Here is a 25,632-nt window from a genome sequence, read left to right as displayed (position 1 = left end):
AATAAAAAAAATGCATTTGTTGTATTGAGGGCATGGTAGAATTTAAACATGAACCGGAATTTAAATTAATCTTTACACTGAAACAGTGTAGGGTAGCCTGCTGCTTTTCCTCAAGGTTCTGTACAAAGGAAATAAGGGTATGGAGGTAGCTACAGCTGTAGTAATAAAAGCAGTCATCTCAAATGGGGGGACCAGGATTGCTGACTCTTCAAAGAAACAGAGTTTAGGAATAGGATGGATGTTTGGCTTTTACCAAATTTATGGATTCAGGAAGGACTTGTGAAAAACAGCTAGTGTGATAACTAATTGAAATGGAATATGAAGGTGAATATCCAGGCTGCTACATCAGTGTGCAGGGCACCGAAGAAAAGTGAAATGCTAAGTAGAAAACTAAGCAAGTTGCAGCATGGGTTAACCATAGATGGATTGTATCATTGAAATTCACCCCTTTTGCTACTGATTCCGTCCTCAAGATTGAAAGTTACAGGTTTACTTGCAGAGAACAAGGACTCCTGCTGTCAACTTGGAGCTTGCTAGGTGAAGTTGACAGGAGCTTACTGGTTGACAGAGGGGGAGCAGGAGAACCTGAATAGACCTTGGAATGACTGCATTACCAGAGCAGGTAGTTTTAGTGACTTGTTAACTGTTTCGGTTATTTAAACCAACGTGCTGTGTTGTGATCTAATAGGTTCAGGGGCAGCGCTGCTGAAAGCACAGTGCAGTCACTGAAGAGGACAAAAACTTCCAAAGGAAGCCTTGCTGGGACTCTGTCACTTGATCTGAGTGTCTTGTCATGCTGCCACCTAAGAAGGCAAATTTGATCTTAGGCTATGCTGGTTGTGATGTATTTTCAGTGGGTGCAACAGAGTATTTGTGGCACTGATTCTGAGACTTCATATAAATTCCTTTATGCAGGGCTAGTTCGGTGATCATGGGACACAGAGTGGAGAAAGTAATAATAATAAAAAAAATCAGTATGGCGAGAATAAAATTTTAGCTTGTTTAGAGCAAAACTAAGGCTGAAAAGGGAAGCTGGTATATATACCATATATTTTGCAAGGGGAATAAATACTAGAGATACGAAGAAACTTGTTGAAGCTGGGAAACAATGCTCTCACAGGTGGGTGTAAATAGATTACAACTTTACCTAAATTGTAGTTTAGAAAGCTTTTAACAGTTGTGAGGTTGTGAAATGAGCTGCCAGTTTGGAACAGTGAGAGCGAAAATACTTAAAAAGGGGGTTGGAAAGCTTGCAAGAGAAACTTGTTGCCTGTGATTGAGTTTGGATTCAGAGAGGGAGTTTCTTTGCAAGAAAAAAAATAAATTAAAAATACGCTTAAAAATCATTTCATCAGTTCTCTTAATAAATTCCTTTCTCTGATGTCTTGGCTAAGGTCATGAAAGACAACGCAAGATCTGATGGTGACCTTAAACCAAAAAGCTAGTTTATAGATATAAATCAGTAAAACAGAACCATTACTAAATACTGGCTTTCAATTATGGAAGTGCATGGTGCATTCTTAATTTGTAGCATGGTTGAATCTGGTTTTTTTGAAGTGCAGTACTTGGCGTCAGCTCGGCATTCGTGGGTGTTGCTTCATTTGTGTGGGCTGAAGGTTTTTTTTGCTTAAGTTTTAAGGACAGATGTAAAAAGCTCCCAAATCACCACTGGATCAATTTAGTGAAACTTTTAATTAGAGTCTTATACATGGTGACACTTACTTAAACTTTGATTTTTGGTTGTATCTGTGAACCTCTCTGGTCAGAAGAGCACTCTTTTTGGTGGGGGGACTGAATCTATAGAATCTTTACAGGAAGGAAATAGAGATAATTTCCCAGCTGTTGTTCAGTGGATTCTGCATCCTTAAGGGTTCTTTCACATCATTGGTAGATCCACGAACCAGGTGATGTCAGCCATCAGCTTTATCTGTCTTAACTCTTCTCTCATAGCTGTCAGCAACCAGGTTTACTCTGAGGGAGAAGTGCAGCTGCACAGGGCTTTTTGGCGTAAAACTATTTGGAACAATTTTAAAGGATCTGGGAAGGTGATACGATTTCTCGGGGCGGGGAAGAGGATTCAGGAAATCTATGTTGCATGGTATACAGAAGTAAGCATGGTATACAGAAGCAGCAGAATAGACAAACCTGTAATTACTTACCTCTAAAATCTCCCTGGTATGTCTTTCTAAAAGGAGATTCTGCTCTGCATCTCCCCAGAGAAGTTTCTGGCTGGAGGATTTGTATGAATTTCACTAACGCCGCTCTCTGGACTTGGAAAGCAAAGTCAATGGGATGAGTAGCTCTGGCTACACACTTCTGAGAATCATTGTCTGGAAAACATATGGTTTTTTTCAGTATCAAAATACAGTGTTTTTATTTTGTAGGCAAGTTGATACGGGGTGTGAAAATGTTGAGGAGGTGACAATGAAATTCAAGTGTATAAATAAATTGTGCCTTACGCCTAAATATTAAAGATAAACATGATCTTAAACAAGACTACAGCATTCTGTTTAGATCATTGTATTGTTTAAAAATAGTGAGCACTCCATTTGGGGAACTCTTTCTGTATTCCAGTGAAAGCGATGATCTTGTCTATTATTAATTAACTTGCTCTAAACGAGGAAAAAACCCAATGTGTAACTTGGTCAATTTAGTTTTATAGTTTAAGATATATAGAATTAATAGCTGATTTGAAAGATCATGGTCTTCTTAAAATGTAATCAACTAACAAATATAACTTTAGATATTACATTGCTGGGTTGCTTTGCTTACTTTAGTGATAGGATAAATAAAATTGAGATTTGTAATCCTTCACAAATAATCTATTTTTAATGAAGTAAAATTCCAACTGGAAGATAGCTATTCACTTTAGGTTACTATTTTTTAAAATTTTTATTTATATATTTTAACAAACTACTATTCTAAAAACTTAAAACACCATCTTTTGGGGGAAATCTGTATGTCAAATGCTTACTTATGACTCTTTGTTTCTCTGTTTATTTTTAAGACGAGCAAAAATCAAATTAAAGTAGATCTTGTAGATGAGAATTTTACAGAATTAAGAGGAGAAATAGCAGGACCTCCGGACACACCATATGAAGGCAAGTAATGTTTTTGTGTATGCAGTCTTTGTACACTTCAAATCATGTGTCTTGAGATGCTTTGTTTGTAAAATTAATTTACACCACAAAAATGTAGAGCTACGTGTTTTAAAATAGTCTGATTTTTTAAAAGAAATACAAGTTTTAAACTTGAAAAATATTTAAGTTCAACTTCTGTGCTGCCAGAAGACAAATCTTTTCTATAGTAGAACAGACTATTCCATATAAAAGGTTAATTTACAGGTTTAAGCTGTGCATTGTAACTTGTATAATGCTGACTTTTACTTGTTTACAGGCTCGACAGTTTAAGCTTCTTAGCCTTGAAGCATCAAGGAAAGGCTTCGGAATCTAATGTAACTGTGTGTGTATTTCTGTAATCTAAGGTGGTGGTCATTCAAAAAAATGTTGCATTTTTCGATCTCAAGGAGAGATGCCGTTTCAAGTTAAATTTGGGATTAATCTCGGGCATCCATGGGTCCCAATACTTAATTTATGCTGGAGTGGGGGGCTCTGCAGTAGAACTTCATGTCTATAGCTCTCTTAAAAAATTACACCTTATTGGCTTTCTTGTTTATTAAAGCTGGTATCAGTAATTGTGCATCTCTTCAATCTGGAAAAAACAAGATAACTTACTACATTTAGAAGCTTTAACAGAAGCTAATATTTCATCAGAGATACCAAGTTACTCAATGGTGCTGGTACTTGTAAACTTTCTGTTTGTGTATAATATATATGGAGCTGTCAGGCACACCTTCTGTTAAAGTTTCTTGATGATAAATGAGGATTTTATTTTTTTTTTTTAACTTTTGGTTACTTTTAAATGGTGTTTATGCAAATTTTCCATGCCAGATATCTACTTTGATATGAAATTGAACTTCCAGTAAACAAAAATGTCTCAAGGGATGTTACAGGCAAATAATTTTTTTTGTTGGAAATTAGAACAATATTCCAAGTTTTCAGTTGCTCTAGTTGCTCCATGCATTGGAGCTAAGAGTGGGACTTGAGTATTGTCCAGAGATGAGACATGTGCTGTTTGTCATTGTTTTGAAAAATAAATTCTCATCAAGTGGGAAAAATACCTGAAAATTATTGTGATAGATATAGGTGTATATGCACTTGAAAGCATTAGACGTTACTGATGAAAATCCGGTTGTTTCATCGTCCCTAAGGAGGACATCCCTTGTGATTGGTTCTCCTGGCCAGGAGCTGCTGGTGCAGCAGCATTGGACTGGAGAGCAGGGAGAGTCTCCCCAGTGCCCACCCACCTCCCTGCTGGGGCCCAGGGCAGATAAAGGAGGAGGAAACAGCCTAACAGAGACTGACACTGGAGAATATTGAGCAGGAGCAGGAGGTGTCAGAAGCTGAGGAGAAAGGAAATGAGCCTGGAAGGGAGAGAGTAAAAAAGTAGAAGCATCTGTGATGGTAGGGATGCTCCCCTTCAGAACTTGAGTCCCAAGTTCCTCTGTCTAGCAAATCATGGTGATTTCCCTGTCCCTTCCGTGTTTCACTATACGCATCAGCCACTAGTGTTTAGATGACAGAAGATAATGTCTGGAAAGAAGATAATTTCCTGGTTATAACTTGTGCCTTCACTTTAAAAGAACTACACTGTAGACCTAAAATATGTAGTCGTGCTGGTGACCTGTTTGGAAGCGGATCATTCTGTTCAGTGTAATAGTTTTTTTGCAAATAGAGTTGGTCTTGTAAAACCAAATCTTAACGTACCAATGTTAAGATGTTACAAAATTAAGTAATTAGATATGAGAAAACATCTGAATGGTGGGGGAAGAGTGTTGTTTTGAAGGGGTTTGGTGTTGCTTTTTTTACATTCAGACAGAATCAATCTTCCTTGGGTGAGTTGGTTTGTTGTGGCTTGCCTTTTTTTGTGTGGGTTTTTTTTTTTTTCCCCCCCTCCAGCCCAGTGTTACCTTGTCTCTCTCCCCCCCCACCCCCCCCCAGGCCAGCATTATAAAATGGACCTTTTTTGGAGAATGCATTGAGAGTTATTTGAAATGAAAGACGTATTCATGTGTCACAAAAGTTAAAAACTGTATAGCAGTTCATGAAGAGGGTAAAAAGAGATGCGAATGCTTGTCTGCGGAACTGAGTTCTGTGTGTTGTTGGATAATTCAGTTAGACCAAAATTTCAAAAGCTGAGCACTGTGTATTCACATACTCAGCATAATTCTGCTAATGAAAGTCAGCAATATGTATTTAGTGTGGAATCTGTTGATGTGAAATGCACACATACTTAAGTACATATGAGTACATTTAATGAAGAGGATATAGTAAATGTCCCTTTTGGGGGGCTAAAACTATTATGTAGTCTGATTATGACAGGGATCTCATAGAAAAGTAATGTGATTGTGTGCTTGCTTTAATCTAGAAGGCATGTGCACCAAGAAGCAAAATGAAAGTTACTGGCAGCCCAATTTCTGGTGTTTCCTGACACTTGTGTAATTTACTTTGGAATGCTAATATTTCTGTAACATAGTTTTATACATTTATTCCCTTAGGTAATTGTGAAGGGCTTGCCAATGTGTGTAGTTTACATTTTGTGACTAACACAGTAATGCATGCTGCATAATTACTGACTGACCTCCTGTCATCTATAGTCTGAACAATGACACAGCAAGAAGTGCTTTATGATGAAAAGCTAATTAATGCAGTGGTTCAGGTCAGACAATTCTGTGATACAGGAGGGAATTCTAGGACCATTGTGAAGTGAAAGAATAAAGTAATATTTATTGTTTACCACAGTTGGTAAGGTATCTGAAAACAAAGTGCTGCTGCAAAATTCTTTTATAGGTGGTGTTGGAACATTGATTTAAGTATGACTGAGAAGAAGAATGCCATCTATTGTTGACAAATCTTACAGCTTTTACTTTTCTGTCAGTAGCGTCAGCTCATATTGATCAATTATCAAAATATTTTAAGACAACTTCAGTTGAAACATATTTGCATCCTTATGTTAAAACATGTATGTTTGGGGAGAGGACCTTTGAAAGTCTAGATGAATGGCTGCTGGGTTTTACTTGAGTCAAGAGCTTTTCAATAAATAGGTTGGAGTTTGGTTTTTTGTACTATTTCTTTTTTTTAAACCCTGTGTAACCATAGTATTAATTTCAAGCCAAGTTTGCATGTAAGCTACAATAACTGCAAAATTTATAATAGGATGTTTCTTCAAGGGAAATAGTTAAAACTTGCTTTAACTCTATTGTGAGACACATGCTCCAGTAGGAGTACAGAAGGAATATTCTGCCATTACTGTTTAATTTGATCTCAAGTATTAAATAGCTATGAAAAAGACATATATGTGTATACTCCTTTAAAAAAAAAATCCACAGAAATATTGGCATGCAGAAGTTAGTATGTTAGTCACTTGCTTTTTAAAGGTAGTATTAAAGAAATTAACATTCAGGCTTGTTCAGTTTAAGTCTTCAAGCCTATATTTTTAACTGCAAACCTCAGTGCATGAGAACAATAACGTATAAATAATATTACCAACTCATTAGTCTCTGCAGTTTCCAGGTGGAAAAAAATGGTGTCTGAATAGCCTGTTACACAGAAGACTGTATTAGTCTGTCTTTTAATGGCAAGTTTTAATGGTAAGCAGAAGATATGGTTATACCTGAGGACAGGTTTTTATATTACCTTACAAAATGGTGTGGCAATAAAATCGTACAGGGACTGATGAATTTTTGCAGTCCAGGAGCAGTGTAATTGTTCTGTTTCTTAGGAAAAAATTGCTGCTGAATTATGCTTCAATTCAGACAAAAGGAAAAGCAAACTTACGTAAGGTCTGTTGCTGATGTACATGTCTTCAAAAAGAGTTTGCCTGTGCTGTCCTGTAAGCAAACAAGCAGTCAACTTAGACATTAACTGTTATAATTTTGGATTTATTAGCCTTTTGTCTGTTGTATTTTCTGTTAAATCTTCTGAAGCTACTGTAGTATTAAGTGAGGAAAAACCAGCTGTGGAAAGTAGTGTAAAATACCAAACAGTTTCAGGTGTAGTGTATTACATTTTAAAAGTGAGAGGTGTTATTAGCTTCTAACTGCATTGTGGCACAGATAAAAAGGTGCCATAGACTATAACTGTTCAGAATATTCCTTTGAGTTTTTTCCCTGCACGTGAATCTTGCTGCCTCTATTGAGACTACTTGAGAGCTGGTTTTTTATAGAGCTATTTGCAACAGAGTAAATCTCTCTTGAAATCCCAAAGAAAACAGATTGCAGATACTTCAACTTTAATTCAAGGAAATTTATAAATTGTAACAAAGTGTACTGAGGGAGGGAAAAGTCTGCTTTCGGAAAGAGCAGCAGTAGGATGAGAAAAAAAACGGCAAGTGAGGAGAAACGTTTTCAGTTTCTATGAAAACTAAATGTCTAAATTGGTGTATGTTTTGTTGTACTCTGTTCTTCTTGTCATTAAAATCTGCCTGGCAAATGATCTTCAGTGGGCAGGCAGAGATAGTTTGAGATTGCTCCAGAAGACCTAAGTATTGATAGTAAACTTGAATGTTAACAGAACTCTAATTGAAATAGACATAGGTAGTGATACTGTAAAAGGGAGAGAAAAATGAGAAATGTTTAGAAAAGGGTGGTAGAAGGTGGTTCTGTCCACCAAGCTCAAACTATCCTTTATTGCATGCTGTAATCCTGCAAACTGTAGTACTAGTACCAGGGTGTCAAAGCGTTTGCAGAATCAGAAGTAACTACTTCAGACAGTAATGTAGAACATAGTGGAAATAACATTGGAGCCTCCTTTATTATTTTTTTTTCTCCACAGTGTGGGCACGTTTCATAAATGACTTAGTCAAACATTCTTCAGTTCCAGAAAGTTTAAAATGAAATACAGTTAATTTCAATTGTGTTATTTGAAGAAAATTTATTGGCATGAGGTATCAGAAAAAAGTCAAAGTAATGTAATATCCCATGTTCGGCTTGAACGTTCCTGTGGCCTATTCTTTCATGTTTGAGGTGCATTTGGTTTATGTTTTGGGATATTTTAGTAAAATAGAGCATGGAAATTACAACATTGGAAACAAGAAACTACAGGAGAATGTACACATTAAATATACCTAAGAAATACAGATTCTGATTGGCATAAGCAAATATGACTTTATTAGATTGACTTTTATATGCATTTATTTATAAAATATGTGAAATTTAGAAGGATCCTCTAGCTAATACTTCTGAGTAAATTTAAATTACTTTAAAGCTTATGTTTCTAAATGGACAGGTTTTCTTGTCATGAAAGACTAAGCTTGAGTAATGTTCTTTTAATTTCTAACTTGTTCTTGTCTTTTGCAGGTGGAAGGTATCAACTAGAGATAAAAATTCCAGAAACATATCCGTTTAATCCTCCTAAGGTATTGTAAACACTTTTTTGGCTAAAATAATTTGGCTAACAAGTTGTTTTTGAGTAGTCTTATTTATTTGCTTATGTATGTAGTCTCTTTGTAGTACCCATCTTCTTTTTTTGTTTTTTTTTTTTTTTATTCTCCTCTAGACGGGCATTGGAGCTGTTGTCTTTAGGTAGAAATAATGCAGGATGCATAGCTGTATCCAATCAGAAGTACAATCTGATTGTTCCTTAAAGTACAAACTGGCAAATTCTGGCGAGGAGCTTGTGCCTTATTATTGATCCTCACGTGATTTCTTTTTGGCAAGATAAATAGTTTTCAGACAGTTTTACTTGATGTAGAGAGTATGGCTATCATTCCTCCCCCTCAGTATCATTGAAGAAATGCTGTAATAGATAATTACTTATTCTTTTAATTTCTTTGGCTCCATAAATTATATTTAGTAGAGTCTTGGATCTAATCTACCAAGTTTCTAGTAATAATTAGATAGTGAGGTGTACAGTTGTGTGACTCAAAGAACCAATAGAGAAATGTAATGGTCTTACTGCAGCTCTGTTGAAGGAATGCATAAAACATCTGCATGTGGATGAGAGACAAGAGAAATGGTTGTGTTACAGGCTGTCCTGCCCTTTCAACTTTACTGTATCTTTCTAGATACTTTAGATATTTCTAGGTACTGTATCTAAACCTTAAATTTGTGACTCCACTTCCCTCCTAAATGGATCAGTCTGAATAGTGTTCTCTCCAGCCATGTGCAACTGTATATTCCTGTGCCCTGATTTACTCCCTTCTTCAGTGGCTTCTGATGAATCAGCAGACTCCTTCCTGAGTTGTCTGACTCAGCTTCTTGATTGGTTTTCTGTTTGTCTCAAAGATGTCTTTGAACTAACAACATGTCCTAGATCCTGGTTATTTTCACCCTGGTATGTAATACTGGGGAGGAACTGGGGAAGTGGAGGAAAGGAGAAGTGCCAGGAGCTTTTAGGTCCTTGGCTTTTGTCCTTTGAATGAGTTCCTTGAGGCTGGAGTGAAAGACACAGAAAGTCTTAATGAAATGTCTGTTGGTTTCAGTTCTTTCATCTGCATGTGTTCTGGCAGGAGCTAAAATAAGGAGAGCCGAAACAGGTCATGGACACTGAAAGATGAGTGTATGGACCATGGTTTAATTGCTGCTTTAGGGCTCTGTGGTTTCCATTTCCAAAGCTTATAGACAGCTGTTAGAATCTCAGTGCACTGTAGCACAGTACTGCTTATTCTGGAGTCTGCAGTCTTGAATTGGAGGCCTTTTTGCTTGTGTCTAGCCCTGCCTTTCATCTGAAATAGTTCTTTATCTTGTTCAGTATGTGCTTTGACAGCCATTGTTAGCCTTCATCCGCCGTGAGAAATTACCTAGTATTTACATGGCTTTTTACATTTTCAAAGTGATTTAGAGGGTTGAGCTAGTTAATAAGTGGCTCAGCTGACATGATCTCTTATTTTCTGTCCTGGAAAGCAGAACTGTTATGGTCTTACCTATTTATACACCGTGATTGCACTGATTTTATTATAGCCCTGTATGTACAGTCTTTGGCTGTAGTGCCTGACAAATAACATGTTCTCTGCATTGATTTGCTTGCAGATCAAGAACAAAAGTTGAAACATCTGTGCTATTCGTAAAAAGTTTGTCATGAGTTTGGGGTGAGGAGGTAGAGATGAGAAACAGAGAGAGAGGTCAAAGTCACTAGGAGGTAGTTAAAGTGCAACCTGAAATAAAGGGTTTGAAGAAAATGAAGGAGAAATTTGAGACGTATATATTATTTTCAGAGGACAGCTTTTGGTTTTGAGACTTTTAGAAGAAAATGCTGCTTTTAACTTTCTCAGTATCTAAAAAAAAAAAGAAACCAAACTAATTTTATTTATATTTTGTGAGCATAAATACACTTTATTATAGTGTAAAATATGGACATGATCAATGAATGAGTGCTGGAACTAGATCTTTCAACAGCAAAGAAAAATAATTGTAATCTAGTTAGCTAATCTAGCTCTGAAGAACTTTGTGCGTATGGGTAATGAGAGTGGATGGTTGTAGAAGTAATAGCATCCACCAAGGAAACTTATATAATACTTCTGTAGCTACCAACAATTTAGCTGAACAGTGAGATCCCATGCCTACGTTAAGATTTCAGGGACTTGTTTACTTTTTATTAAGAGTGGATGTTCTAGCATTTACGACACTGGAAGTTTTAAGTCTGTATTTGACCATCTGCTTATGTTGAAATACTGATACTGCTGGAGGATATTTCTAAATGGCTTTATGTGAAGCAGGGATGTGCACACATGACAGTGTATGGGAAAGCAGTTAGGGATGAGTTTGGTGTCCTCAAACAGACAGTACTCTGTTTTAGAGTAAAGCCAAGGCTCTGTCTAACTTGAACTCTTGCAAACTTGAAGCCTCCTGAAATAAGTGGTATCACAGGTCTTAGTTCTGGTATTTCAGAACTAAGCTTGATATTTCCTAAATTAGCATTTCTTTAGATTATTATTAGAAGTGATGCATATAAAATGCTTATTTAATATGCTGTATTTAATAACCGTTTTTGTTTTTTAAAATTGTCTTGTCTTCTAGGTGCGGTTTATCACCAAAATATGGCATCCTAATATTAGCTCAGTCACTGGGGCCATTTGTTTGGATATTCTGAAAGATCAATGGTAAGATTCCATACGGATTTAAATGTGCAAAATCAAATATACCAGTGTCCTGGTTAGGAGGCAACAGCTCATGTTGCTTTTCACTTTGTATTTGTAATTCAAAATCCTGAAAGCTTACAATATTTCAGTATAGTATTTTGAGTTGAAAAGACGCAAATAAAATGATTGGGTGGTAATTTTGGGAAGTACTAAGTAGATATTATATGCATAGAGAGCCTTTGTAAAAATTTTTGCACTAGGGTTAGGGTGAACATTTCATTGTTGTTGATGTTTTGGGTATTTTTGTCGGAGTTAATTTCTTTATTTAGTTAGTTGTTTTTCATTAACAAATGCTACCTATTGCTTCCTGAATCCTGTCCTTTCAGCATCCTGAGGTATATGCAGAAAAAAAGCAAGTGCTTATCTTCATTCTGATTCTTGACTTCTACTTCCAAATAAAAATTAGTTCTGACAGAGCTAAAAAAATGTATGAAGGGAGTCTGGGAGTATAAAAGGTAACAGGTCAGCAATAGGAAAGGGAAAATAAGAGACTGACTATCCTGATTCTGTCTCACAGTTATCACTGGTAATATTTATGATTTGCACCTCTGTAAACCATTTGCCTTTTAGTTGTTGGTGAGTTGCTGACTTTTGATTACTTAATGTTACTGTAAAAGTTTTAATAGCCAAAATCTGTGGAATAGACCTGTAAGTGGCCAAACTGTAACAGCTGAACTCATTGTTCATTTGTTATTTCAAGTGATACATTTGATGTGGTTTAAAGATCATATGTACCAATAGATATGATATCTAACCTGAATGGAATTAATCTTTGTTATTTTCCTCTCGTCTGCCCCAAAAGAACAGGACTGTAATTCCCCAGCAGATAATATCTAATCCATATAAGCTTCAAATGCTTGTGAATTCAACAACTTCTTCAAGACTGCTATTGGCCAAGTAGACATCAGTGGGGTTTGAAAGAGAAACTCTAGAGCAGAAAGCTTGAGTTGAAGTCTTGCAGGTTACACATCTAGTGTATTCATCATTTACAGAGTGAGAAGATTATGCAAATCATGTGGCACAAGATAGTGTAAATTACTAAAATGAAATAATCATAAGCTGTTGTCTTTTTCATTTCTGGAACTGCGTATTTTTTCCTTACAGCCTCAGAGCACTTGATGTTCTTTCAGGCAGTAGAATCTCTCAACATACGTGCCATGGTACGCGGCATAATTTTTTCATCAGTAAAGCCAGTGCACTTTTGTACCTGCATCTAGTTATTCATACCATCCTACGATTACACTGCAGATTAATGGCTCTCTAACTGTGCAAATACCGTTTCCTGAGAGATCGTACTCTAAACCAGATTAGTGAATGGGCATGAGGTTGACTGATTCGTTTGTGTGTTGGGATTTTTTTTTTTTAATTTTTGTTTGCTTGGTTTTGGCTCATTTTGATTTTTTGGCAAAACAAATTTTGGAGGGTGTTTTTAACAGGGATCACCTCACTGCTTTGAGCACATAAGCCTGCTCTCCCAGCTAGGCTTATTTCACTCAGGATAAGGTTTAAGTAGTGAAGATATATGCTCAGGGTTTGGGTTTTTAATTCCATCTTATGGTATTCTTTTATGTATTGTCTAGTTGCTTTACTCATAGTATCAAGGTCTGTGACTTTTAACAGGTATTTTCAAGGCTAATCTTTCCCTACTGAGGCCCCTAAACATCATGTTGCTCAAAAACAACGCTTAACTAGCATTCTCCCCTGGAAATGTTGAGGAAGGACAGTCCCTAGCAGAAGTCATGCTTATTTATTGCATTCTGAATTAAAACCAAAGTAATGTAATAGATTTTTTTTTTAACATTTTCTTGTTATCTTCATATTACTTCAATATGTTCCCTAATTAGTGTTTTCTTTGGAGGGGGATGGATGATCTTGCTTCTGTAGTGACAGACTGGGATTCAGGAGACCACAATTTGCTTTCTGGCTCTGGAACAGGTGGTCTGTTGCCTTTCAGCGTTGCCAAACATTGTGATTTGAAACAGTGTCACAAAATTCAGTGTCGTGCCAAAATTGCTGCATTAAGAGTGAAGCAGTCAATAGCTTTAAGATGAAAGTTTCTGGCCTTTTCAGTGCCTGATCAAGCTAAAAAATACCAAATACCAAAAGGCAGCAAAGACCTAAAGAATCATGAACTTCAACTTAATTTAATTTTTTTTTAGTCAAAACAATGGAAATTTGGAAAGGAAGAACAAGAGAGGTTTGACTTGTGTTCTTGTTATCTTTGAAAGTTATGTCTTGCACAGATAACTTAATCTGTGTCTTAGTTCTAAAGACATCAAAATACATCAATACCTTCCTTCACCAAGACGTGTACAAAGTAGGAGTATTGGAACAAGAACTTGCCTTCTCTGTATTTAAACCAGCTGGCCCAGGGAGCACCAATGTTATGCCACTTATACTCTTAAACTCTTCCTTTGAAGCACCAAGGAAAGAATTTCATAGGCTGTGGTGGTGGTGGGAGGAGGCTTCCTATATACTATAATCCCTTTTCAAATTATTCTTAATGTAGCAATCACTTCATTTTCTAGTGGTGTTCTTTGTAGGTTTTGTTTTTTAATCACGGAATGGTAAATGAAAGTCGCTTGAGCATTGTTGAAGTGCTTGTCAAAGCCTCTGGTCCTTTGGAGAAGAGGAAACTATTGTGGCTCCCTCCATCTTTTCTTGTTTGAAGGATTTCAGAATTGTGATAGATAACACTTTTTTTTCTGAGTATCTTCTTAAAACTTCCTAAGCCATATGAATAGTCAATATTCTTTAAATAAGTTGTTTATTGTTCTTCAGTATATGCTGTTTTAGCTATTTAAACTGAGAAAAGCCCACATCACCATGTTTAAGTTTTCTGTACGTGTAGGTTGAACAATGGTTTGAATAAATTCATAGCTTCATTAGAAAACAAACAAACAGAAAAATCCAAGCAACACTCCCTCAGCCTTGATAATTTAACACCTAATGGATTTCACCAGATATTCAAAGGTAAATGGGACAAATGCAATTCTGAAATATTCTAATGGCTGTGTTCTAGAAAATATATTTAGTTCCACAGTCTCTCTTGTCAAATCTTTTAGCAACAAGCTCTGTTTCTGAAGTGCCACTTCATTGACTTGTAATGCTCTTAACTGAATAATGCTGCTTTTGTTGCTGTATTTAAACGTAAGTCTCAAATTCCAGTGCATATCTGTGTTTTTCAGTGGGAATCGAAGGACAGAATTTGGGCCTATGGGATGTAGTAGGGTTTCATAAAGAGTTAATAAATTGATTTAATACTCATTTATATATGGTGAATACAAATACGAAGACTTGAATGTGTTGTGTTTTTTTTTTTTTAAAATAAGTCTCTTCCCTACTTAGCTGTCCCATGATAATAGTTTTCTATTCTAATGAGCATAGTTGACATATTGTTCTGTATATTGGCAGGTGGTTTTATCGGTTTGCAATGTCTTTAAATGACTTTTTTAATGAGTTTAATGAAATTCTTTCTCCACAATACATGCTTGATGCTGAAATTCTTTGCAGCTGTGGATTTTAGTCATGGTTAGATTTATAAATACCTGTTATGCCAGTTTGTTTGCCGTACAGCTACTATTTGCTGGTAGGATTAAAATTGGAATATGATTTTGTAGAAGGAATATTGTTTATGCTGATCTGATGTGACTTTTGTTATGTGGTTTCACTTACTGTAGCCTATATTTATCTTCCAGACTGGTATTCTGTCTCAAAATCGTATTCTTAAATATAAAATGTATCTAATACTGTTCATTGAAACCTGAGAACTAAATTACTTGAAAGCTGTTCTGCATAAATCCCTTGAGCAGTGATTATCAAACAAATGTGTGGTGGCAGCGTGTATGGCTACAAAAAACTCTTGGCTGTTGTAGTTTTGACAGTTGAAATAAAAATGAATAATAAGAATACTTTTTTCCTAGTGGCTGTACTGGAGGATTCACACTTCAGTTCTAGTTGAGATGCAGAGATCATTATTATAAGAGATAATACAATTTCAATAGATACGTAAGCAACAGCCAGCTCGTCGTAATCATCTTCTCGGGTATCTAAAACTGATGGGTTTTGTTCAGGGTGTTTGAGGAGCACTGAGCCTCTCTAAAGCTTTGAGAAAAATGCAGAGAATATTGACATTGTTTGAAGGAACTCTTCAGCAAGCAGGCTGTCTCCCCCCTCCCCTACACTATGTCAAAGCTATTCTATTATTCTCTTTTTTTTTTTTCTTTCACTAATGGGTGCCCAGTCTTGTATTTCTCCTGTAAATAGTGACTATACAACGGGCTTCACTCAAAGGCCTTATTCATTTCCTCCCTCCTTCCAGATTCCATAAGGCCTTGGTACAAGTTCCCAGAGCTTTTCTCTTGGATTAACAAGCTTAGTTATTTCACAAATGGAATAAATATTGCAGATTACTTTTAAAAAAAATAAAAAATGTTCCCAGTAGCTACATTTGGTTGATGGAGTGGAGCAGCAATCTGCTGGCTGCAGCTGTTCTGTTGTTCTGCTGGGTTACCTCTCGAAGTAACTAGAGAGAGATTGTTTCCAGAGAGGAATATACAGAACATAAGTAAAAACTTCCTAAATGGAAAATTACTTAGCCTTTAAAAATGGAGAAGAAAAAGAAAAACTGGCAGTGTTTCATAATCCTCGTAGGACTCTCTTCAGCTCATCGAAAGGTAAGAGATTTCTTACCTCAGGCATGCTGGGCACAGCTGGCTTGCTGTGCTTTTTAATATTATCACTGCATTCACCTGAACTAGGGGTGCTCTTTTTTTTTTTAATGGAAATGCCCCAAGATATTAAAAAAAAAAAGTGTAAGTGAATAAAATGTATATCAGCTTTCTTTGTTCTGATTCACTCCACGTTTCCCTTGCCGTTCAACAAATGTAATGCCAATAGAAAGCCTGGTTTTTGGTTAGGATGTCCTGAGTGCAGGCTTTTAGTTCTCAGAGGGACAGTGCTTCCCTGTGGTGAGCTCCCTCCAGCTCACTGGTAGATGTTACTGGCCTTTCCTCCCAGTTTGTAATGTCAAACTCGCAAGCCTGCATAGCAAACTTTAGGAGAAAACAGGAGATAGTAATGCCATGGGACAAAGGCAATATAATGTGACGTGCAAGGTGAATAGATGCTGGAATGTAGGAAGTTTTACTTGCAAAATGCATGATATAAGCTGCCTGCTTCTTACTCATGATTGTTCAGGCTTCTTTTGGAGTAGTATACCCACTTCGAGCATTGTATGCCCAAAAAGTTGGGAACCGTAGGAAAAATCCAAAGTAAAGTAACAAGAATAATGGTCTAAGCAAATACGACCTACAATGAAAGATTGGAAAGCCATTTTAGCATGCAGAATATCAAGCATGGTGAAGCATTGAAGTAAATTTTTCCAAGAAACTTTTGAGGCTCCAGTTAAGAACAGATTAGATGGAAGTCTGTCAGGAGGGATACAAAATCTTGCCTTTGGCAAGGAGAAGAGAAAAAACCTAAACCCCAAGCATGTAGCTATCTTGAGTTACCAGAGGGAATTGCTTGAACTCCATGAGATGTTGCGCATATTCACACCTAGGAATAAACTTTAAATATAAGAAGAGTTGGAAATACCTTCTTTTTCAGGATTCTATTCTGGAAAAATAAATTCTTGAGGAGCACTGGAAAATGCAGAAGACTGTGTATCTTTCCACTTGAAGTTCATGTTAAGGAAAATACAACTTTATTCCCAGCACATTCTTCTGTAGCTTGTGGGGATGTCGTGTTGGGGGTGTGTGTTGGGTTTTTTAGTTTTATGCCACTACCAGCATAAAATTTCCTCCAGAACTGATGATGAGAATTGTTTTTGCTCTTTGCTGGTGAGGAACAGGTCCTGCCTTACTAGTGTCTGTAAATGTAGTTCTGGGCAGTCATCTCCATTCACTTTATTCTCCCAAAAGAAGGTAATGGGAAGGAAGAAGAGCTTTTAAAGTACTTGGGAAATGAGAGTCTATTTTTAGTTGTCCCTCCAGTTTCTTCTGGGAATCTTAATTTATGTCTGAAAAATTAAGACTAAGCTACATAAAAAATGACAAGATTTTTTTTTTTTACTTTCTTTGATAAGGAAAGTTAATTGGTGTCCTAAAGGTAGAAAGTGTTACATGAGTATACAATAGTTACACAAAATATGTCAGATTTTCTTTGCTGTTAATCACAAAATTTAATTTCCTTTTTTTTAATACAAACAGCAGCTGAAGCTGTAACAGGTTTTATTTTATGATTTAAGGATACTTACTTCTTTAAACGTTTGTGTCCAATGAGGACTTTGTTGTCTTATGCATGAGATGTGAAAGCCATTTTGAGACATGAGACTTGAAAATACGTTGTAAACTACGTTTTTAAACCTTTTTACATATGTAGCTAAACTAGTCTAGTCTATAAACTTACTATTTTAGAGTTTGAGTTCTCTGAGCATATAGCCATCTGTATATCCAAATGGGCAAGATATTTATTTTTATTACTCATTTTGAAATTGGTATGTCAGAACAGACGTTCAAGTCCCAGTATGCTTTATGTACAAATCTACCAACATAACAGATGATCGGGGACTGAAAAGGCCTAGCAGTCTTGAAAGCCAGAGGCGGCTGGAGCCAGCACAGAAGTTGTTCTAGATGTCCATGTCACCTTTGGTCCTTAGCAATGCCTCCTGCTCCCCAAGGGATATTTTATACTCCCAGAAGGTACCATGTAAATGGAAGTAAATTGCACATAAATGTGGCACAAGTGTCCATGACCCATTTCATGTAGTCTTCTTTATTTTAAATAATGGCAGTATTTTCGGTTGTCTCTAGAGTAGAAGGATTTCTGTAAAGGAAAGTGTGGAACGGCTTTTATTTGGTGCAAGTAACTACAGTATCGGTTACAGTTGATAGATCTTTCCTGTGAAGTCTAGCTTTAAAACTATGCTAAATAGAGTAATAAAATTACTTAACTGGGAAAAAAGACTTCAGGTTTTATAGCATGTGTATGGATGTGGTAGCTCCTGAAATTCATTGCGTAAAAATAAAAATGGTGAAATCCATTTGAGCATAGTAAGGCCTGAAAGACTTAGTATTCTGTGACACCTGAATGCTGGAATAGTAAACATGTTGCATTACGTCTATTTAATGCTAGCATAGCAGGTACCGCTGTGAATTACGGCATCAACGCGTACATTAAATAGATTAATTTCAAGACAGTATAAACCAGTAGAGATCACAAAGAATAGGAAATTATAAGAGTAAAATAGCATAGGTACATGTAAAGCAAAAATATTTCTATGTTCTTTCGCTTCTTGCTTTCGTGTGTGTGATTTAGGTGTGGAAAAACAAGATGCTTTGTACTTTTGAGTTTATGTCTTAGCTAGGCTCTCATCATGCAACTGAGGATATGTTTCAGTAACTAGGTGTTCTTTATCTGATTAAATATAATCTTGCTAGTTAATCCCCAGCTTTGTTTGTAATTTAAAGAAATGTTCTTTGGCTTGGAAGAAGCATTCAGCTTGGAACCTGAAATACTTGCATTTAACTAGAAGAGAATCTGAAATTCTGTGAAAAAAATTCACATTCTGTAATAGCCGAAACTTTTTATTATTATAGGAGTAATTAATCATGTAAATTGTTAAACGTTAAAGTGAGTATTAAAACCGATGCAATGCAAAAGATATGTAATGTGTAAAATTCCTTATCTGTTACAAGTATTTAAAATGCAGGTCACTATTTCTGTATATGCTATTTCGCTATGAAGAGTGCCAGCAGAGGGAGCACACATGGGCTGCCAGTTCAGTACCTAGACCTTACGCAAGGTGCTGTTACTGGGAGTAAGGAAGGAAGACACAAACTTCAAATTGGCTTGGTTTTTTTTTTTTTTCTTTTGGATGAAGTTAATTCTGAAGTTAATTCTGTTTAGTGGGCATGATCAAATGTCTAGGTCAAAGACTGTGTTTTCCAAAAGCTTAAGAAAGCATTGTTAATAAGAAAGTCCACGTTTAAAATCTTATTTGGATATATGTATTGAATGGTATTCTAATACCTATAAGCTGCAGTGGTTTAAAATTATGATTCTTAGACTTAGAATCTGTACACATACTCTTATGTCCTCTGTGATACTAGTACAGCAGAAAAGGTGAGTACAGGCATGGGAGTTTGTAAAGTCATTTTCAAATTTTTAATTTTAGGGCAGCAGCAATGACTCTAAGAACAGTGTTGTTATCGCTGCAAGCGTTGTTGGCAGCTGCAGAACCAGATGATCCACAAGATGCAGTAGTGGCAAACCAGGTAAGGTACTCAGTTGGCTGTGAATTTGTAACACTTCTGTAACCTTTGCTAACTCTGATTGCGTCCCAAACCTTGGGGGAGATAAAGATTTTAAAGGATTTTTTGGAATATTACCTTACAGTAAGTGTGAGTTACTGTGGTGTTTTGTGTTCTTCACTCTTTGGATTCCAGAGTAAGTAGCAGTACAGTGTCAGGAGGTTTTTGTTAGTTTTATTCCTTATTTAGCTTGTCAGAAATGTCAAGAGATAACAGCATAGTTAAATGAATTCCAGTATAACTTGCCTTTTAAAATCTAAGGCTTCTAATATAAGAAAACCAATGTTGTATTGATTTGAAATGAGTTTTAACTTGATGGTGTTCATTGGATTTGGCTTGGTGTGTAGCTCCTCTTCCAGATTACTATGAATATTGTTGAGCATTGTATTTGTTTAATGTCAAAATTTTATGAATAGTGACGTCAGGTGAATTACTGTTGTGTTTAATCCTGAGGAGCAATTTATCTGAATGGAGCATCCTATGTATTTTACCTTTGCAAGTACTTGGGTTAACTATTAAAAATCACTGGTTGTGTTGGTATCAGCAGAATTCTATAATCAACAGGGTTTGTTACTTTTCAGACAGTAGCAATAACTTATAAAAAAAATAGTAACAATAAAATGTCAACTGGATCTTAGGCCATACCAGGACTGACATGGTTCTACTTAAGGTATGGATGAAAGATAGGAACAGTCATTCCATAACTTCATAATCTGACAATTTTCAACAAAGTCCCGAGAGAGAGAGGCAGCCTGGCTTCCCTGCTGACTGGTAGTAAGGGTACATTTCAGTAACAAAAGAACAAAGAAAGTAGAAGGTTCTTTCAACATCAGTCTCATCTATTATCTCCTGTAAGTCAGGACCCTCCAGGATAGGGTGACAGAGTGTGTGTTTCTTCCCTATAAAATATGCGTAGGGTGATAGATCAGCAGTTTATCAAACCTGTCAGGATTTGGAGGGAAACCCGGAGCTTGGAGGCAGCCCATTGCACCACCGGGTTGGGGAGAGCTGTTTGCTGCTGCTGGGCTCGGCAGTAAGTGCGGAAGGCTTGCGTGTGGGGTTCTGCAGTGCTCTAAACCTGCTCTGAGCAAATGTCCCTGAACAGCTCTGTCAGACTGAATTGCTTTACGCAGGGAGAATTGTTGCGCAGGCCGGCAAGGCCACCAGGCATGTCCCTGCACCAGTTTTTCCTTGCTGGATGCACGCCCTTGCTGTCACACTCCCTCTTTATTAAAAAAAAAAAACCCACTTTTTCCTTTTTTTACAAAGAACAAGAATAGTGTTTACCATTTGGGCCCCGATGGTAGAATTTTGTGTGGGAATCATAACCGTCTTGTAGAAGGACTTGAGCTGGAAAGAGGTTTTTGTTTTTTTTTTTCTCAGGCAGAAAATTTCCTGAAACTTCCTAGATTATGAAGAGCGATTTTTCAGGCCGCCTCTTGGGCGCCTGTGGGGATGTGTCCAGCAGGACTGATGCGGGGAGGGTTCAGTTTCTCCTGTTCCCTGTACATACCCGCATGAAAACTATACTGGGGTTTGGCCTTGAGTTAGAAGCATGTATATGTAAGTAGAAAGTGATTATAATGTCTTTGAGGGATGTGGTGGTAAACACCCAGTTCCCTCACGTGTTTTATCTGGTCGTGAGGTCTTTTTTTAGTTTGTTTTGGGGTTTTTTGTTTGTGGGTTTTTTGTTGTTTTTTTTTTTTTAAAAACAAAAATTCTCAAGGAGTTGGTTATCTTCCACACTCCTTTTTCATTACGTTAATTTACTAAACTATGTGTTAGACTACTAAGCTGTCCAGGTAAATGGCAGTGTCCTACAAGCTCTGGAGCTGAATCCCAGGGAGCACACAGGGAGAGTTCCTGTTTGAATAATGGCAGTATTTTCAGACACCTGCCACCTTTCAGACACCAGCTGTCTGGTGTGAAAACTACTTCAACTGGTTGCTGTTTTTTTTTAAGTACAGCAACATTAATTGCCTCAGATTCCTGATATAGCGGCATCAGTAAAAGGTGCCTTTAGGCTTTTCTCAATTCAGTGAGAAGCTAGATTATTTACGGATACCTAAGTAAAGGAATTTTATTTATAGAACACTAAAAGCTAGTTCTGAATAAAATGCAGTTATGACTAATCCATTGCATTTCAGCTAGTGCTTTCTAGGCTTGGCAGTGTTCTCAAATATATTTAAAAAAATTGGGAGAAGATCACTTCAGAACAGAAGAATATAGTAGTTCAGGATGATACTGATGCTTAGCTTAATCCTTCCCTTTTCTAGTCATTACAACCAAAGCAATTTATTACAGACCACTGTATTTATAACAGTGAGTTATTTCTGACAATAGATTGTCTTCCATGTTCTAATGCCATTAATAATCAAATGTAAATATACAGATCACTTCCTGTGGAGCAGAATTAGTGGGAGGCGTACAACGCATGCAGTGCAGTGTAGTTTGTGTTGCTGTAGGAGAGATAAAATGAAATGTACATCGGTTAAAAAAAATGTACTGTATTCACTTTGACAGTGCTTTATAGATTTAATGATTGTTTTATGTATGAATAAAATGCTTAGAATGATAATCAGCCATGTTTCTGTCCTTAAAATGCATCTAAATACTTGAATAATATATTTCGCAATATCTTGTCTCATTATTTAGTGCTAAAATGCATTATATCTGAAGATGGGAATACTTACTTTTTTTTAATAAGTGTAATGATCAAGGGAAAGAGTCTTTTTTAAATACAAAAACCAAACTTGATATTACATAGAAAAGTTGCTAAAATAGGAAGCTTGTCTTGCTCTTCTGAGTACAGTTTATGACAGATGACCTACTTTCTTGGCTTTTGAGTTCTTGGTGCAGGCTGAAAACTCTCTGTGATAAGGTCCATTCTGTTGTTTATTAGAAAACTTGTTAGTGACGAGATTAGTGCAAAACAATATTTACATATCCCGTGTGACTTTTTTTTTTTCCTGGTAAACAATAGCTTGCATGAAAAGAGTTGTCGCTTCCTAGCTTTTTACACACGCTTACCCATTTTTCAGCCCTTCTTTTGTCACATACGCTATCAATATCCTTATTCTCAGGAGGAAGCCTGGTAGTAAAATGTCAGCCCTGACTGAAAAACTGCAGACCTACTTGCGGTGTATAAAACCAGGCACATTTTTAAGTGATGAGAGAAACTCATTAGAGTAGTATGCAGTATGTACTTTCAGGAGATGTTAACATAGGGATAACTTGTGCTCTGCCACACTGAATATAAATTCTCGGTAGCTGTGCTAAATATAGCTACTTTGCTTTTGATCAGTGCGATTGAGAGCAGTACCTGATCGGACACATGAAATACCTATAGTGTGTAATTAAACCTATAGGCAAATTCATTAGATGAACTGCTTGCGTAAGTTTACTCTGTCTAATCCTCACCTCCAAATTTCATTTCAAAAATAGCAGTATGATCAGTGTGAAACACACTGTTGAAGGTACTGTGGAAAGAACGATGGATTGGAATCTGCCATATCATCTTGCTTTTTGGTTGGATTGCTGAGTTGATTTAACTTTCCCCTTCTCCCCCCTCTCTCTTTTGTGTAGTACAAACAAAATCCAGAAATGTTTAAACAGACAGCTCGACTTTGGGCACATGTGTATGCTGGAGCACCAGTTTCTAGTCCAGAATACACCAAAAAAATAGAAAACCTTTGTGCTATGGGCTTTGATAGGGTAAGTATATATAACTTAAATATTTTTCAGTGGGGGCAGAGCAAGTATATGTGTATAAAACCAAGGAGTCATTAGTATACTAAAGTAGATTTGCTACTTCCATGACCTTTTGTAGGTCTAATAATTCTGTTTTACTAATTATTTTTAAGAATCAGAGTTTTAAAATACTGTGTTATTAGTAAATCTTGTGAACTACCCTTGCCTTTTTTGAAACGCTTTTTTTCTGTAAATTATTAGTTAGGATTTAACTAATGGTAAACTAACAAGTTCTGATTAATCTGTGAACTTTTCATTCCGCTTCTCAGAGCTGCAGGTTCACACACTGAAAATGTTATTGCTTTTGTTTTCTCATTGCAGAATGCAGTAATAGTGGCCTTGTCTTCAAAATCATGGGATGTAGAGACTGCAACAGAATTACTCCTGAGTAACTGAGCCATGTAGAGAGAGCTGCTTCAGTAGTCCAGCTTGCCCCTTCTGGAGGAGCATCACCATCTGTTATTTTTAGGATTCTATATAGATTCTCTTTTAAAACTGGCACTCTTGCCTGATGATGCTATCTAGGCACTATTGGAGACTGAAAAAAAAACCGCTCTGTAAATAAAGCTAATTAAACGTCTGTGTAAATTTAAAAAGGGGAAATACTTTAATTTTTTTTCTTACTAAATATTGTAAAAATTCTTTGAGCTCAGCTACAATAATAGGGGAAAAACATGCCTACTTTAGTGTTTAGCAGCGTGACGAAGACTAGCAGGAACTTGCTTCAGGATTTTGATTTAGTAATTCAGAAAGCAACATTTTTGAGTGTTAGTCATCAGAATTGTTGGTGCCACTCATCACAGCTATCTTACTGTTTTTAACATGGATCCTATGTGCCTGTGGATTGACCTATATTTGCATGCTTGTACTTAATAGACATATTAGTAGGGTCGCTGAAGAGAGCACCATTGAAATACTCGAGTGTTCTTGTAACTTTTTTTCCTGAAAGACTTTGAAGACTTACCCAAAGTTCCAAATGGTGACCTATTCAGAACCGGTTTCTTTCTAGCTTATGAATTGGGAAACCTGATTCTCCTCTCCCTTACATCATGCAGCTAAAAATCCTCGCTAGATTATGTTTCATCATCCGTGGGTATTACATGTGCCATTTACAGTAGTCTAGGCTCCCCTTAAAGAATATATTTTGAATTATCAGTAACGATTTTCATTCATCGTGTTTTCTACACAATCTCATAAGGAGTATGCTTCGATACAGCACAAAAAGATGGAGCTGGTTTATTTCCTTTTTTTGGTCTTAAATAGATGTAAAATGTTCTTCAGTACATTCTGGATAATACAATTTCACTGGGTTTGAAGGAGGAAAAAGCTGATTCTCTAGCCTACTGAGAATTAAAGAAATTTTTCTTTGAGTACTTGATATGATGCAATCAGCTGTTCTTTTGCAGCGGTTTTCTAGCTTTATTTCTGGCTTCAATTTAGGGATTGCTTACCAGGTACTTTAAAATTCATCCTTGCTTGCGTTTTTCTCTAGTTGACACATGGAGGCTGTGTTGGTGTTTTTACTGTACATACTTCAAATGCACATAGAAGTAGAATTGTGTTCTCAATTTAGCTTTCTTTTTGGATTGATGTTTCTGATAAACGAGAACTGAAATCTTACCTTGGCTTGTACATACAGTCAGTCTTTTTATTCGTATTAAAATGACATTTCATCCTGAGTGCAAAAGCTTGAAAATTATTAGTTTTGCAACTTCAAACACTAGTACATCTATTTAAAGAGAGCGGTAATGTCTCTGTGAATATGATGCTAACTTTTGAGAATATATCTGACAAGGAAGCTCAGAGAAATCCTGAGACTAGAGAGTGGGGATCGTGGATAATGGAGTACTGTATAAATCATCTTTTCCATGACACTTTTTTTTTTTTAATCCTAAACAGTGGACTAATGGGGTGGGGAAATAGATGTCTGTTTGGGATTTTTCTGTAGCTATGAAGTACAAGCTGAAATAGTTTCACACTTCATAGGCAGTCTGTTTATAAATCATACTGGAGGAAATCAGGAACATTATTGTTGTATCTGTTCAATACTTGGAGCACAGTGGTAGGGGAACAGAACCAGAAAATAGAGCTGTAGAGACCTGGCTAGTTCAGGGATCTTCCCTCTACCGCTCTGTCTCACGTGTCCAAACTTTAAATATTGCAGGGCACAGACAGTAAATACTTTGAACTCATATCGGTGCAATACTAAATGCATTTGCTTAGTCTTTTTACTTACTGCTTTTTAAGGTGTAGTCAGTGATCAGTTTTCTTGGGTTTTCTTGAGTTAATGTAAGTCATTTGCAATGATGCCAAAGGAAATGAGTTGTTTTGTCTTTCCTTATATTTATTTATTTTTTTTAACAAGAAGCTG

At 36.5% G+C, this 25,632-nt stretch overlaps 1 protein-coding gene across 2 annotated transcripts in view; it reads left to right on the top strand.

Annotated features, from left to right (window-relative positions):
- Window positions 1-24,948, top strand: part of UBE2K (ubiquitin conjugating enzyme E2 K) — a 40,893-nt gene extending 15,945 nt beyond the window's left edge. For both annotated transcript variants that reach the window (XM_054202286.1, XM_054202287.1), the window contains 6 exons: window positions 3,008-3,101; window positions 8,417-8,475; window positions 11,075-11,157; window positions 19,376-19,475; window positions 23,097-23,225; window positions 23,583-24,948. In XM_054202286.1, the coding sequence (XP_054058261.1) occupies window positions 3,008-3,101; window positions 8,417-8,475; window positions 11,075-11,157; window positions 19,376-19,475; window positions 23,097-23,225; window positions 23,583-23,657 (540 nt within the window). In that variant the 3' untranslated portion in view covers window positions 23,658-24,948. The remainder of the gene's footprint in view (window positions 1-3,007; window positions 3,102-8,416; window positions 8,476-11,074; window positions 11,158-19,375; window positions 19,476-23,096; window positions 23,226-23,582) is intronic.
- Window positions 24,949-25,632: the final 684 nt, after the last annotated feature.

The sequence above is a fragment of the Rissa tridactyla genome, chromosome 5 (assembly GCF_028500815.1).
Source record: "Rissa tridactyla isolate bRisTri1 chromosome 5, bRisTri1.patW.cur.20221130, whole genome shotgun sequence".
NCBI classification, from domain to species: domain Eukaryota; kingdom Metazoa; phylum Chordata; class Aves; order Charadriiformes; family Laridae; genus Rissa; species Rissa tridactyla.
Note: the sequence above shows the minus strand (reverse complement) of the source record. Positions and strands in the feature narration are given on the sequence as shown.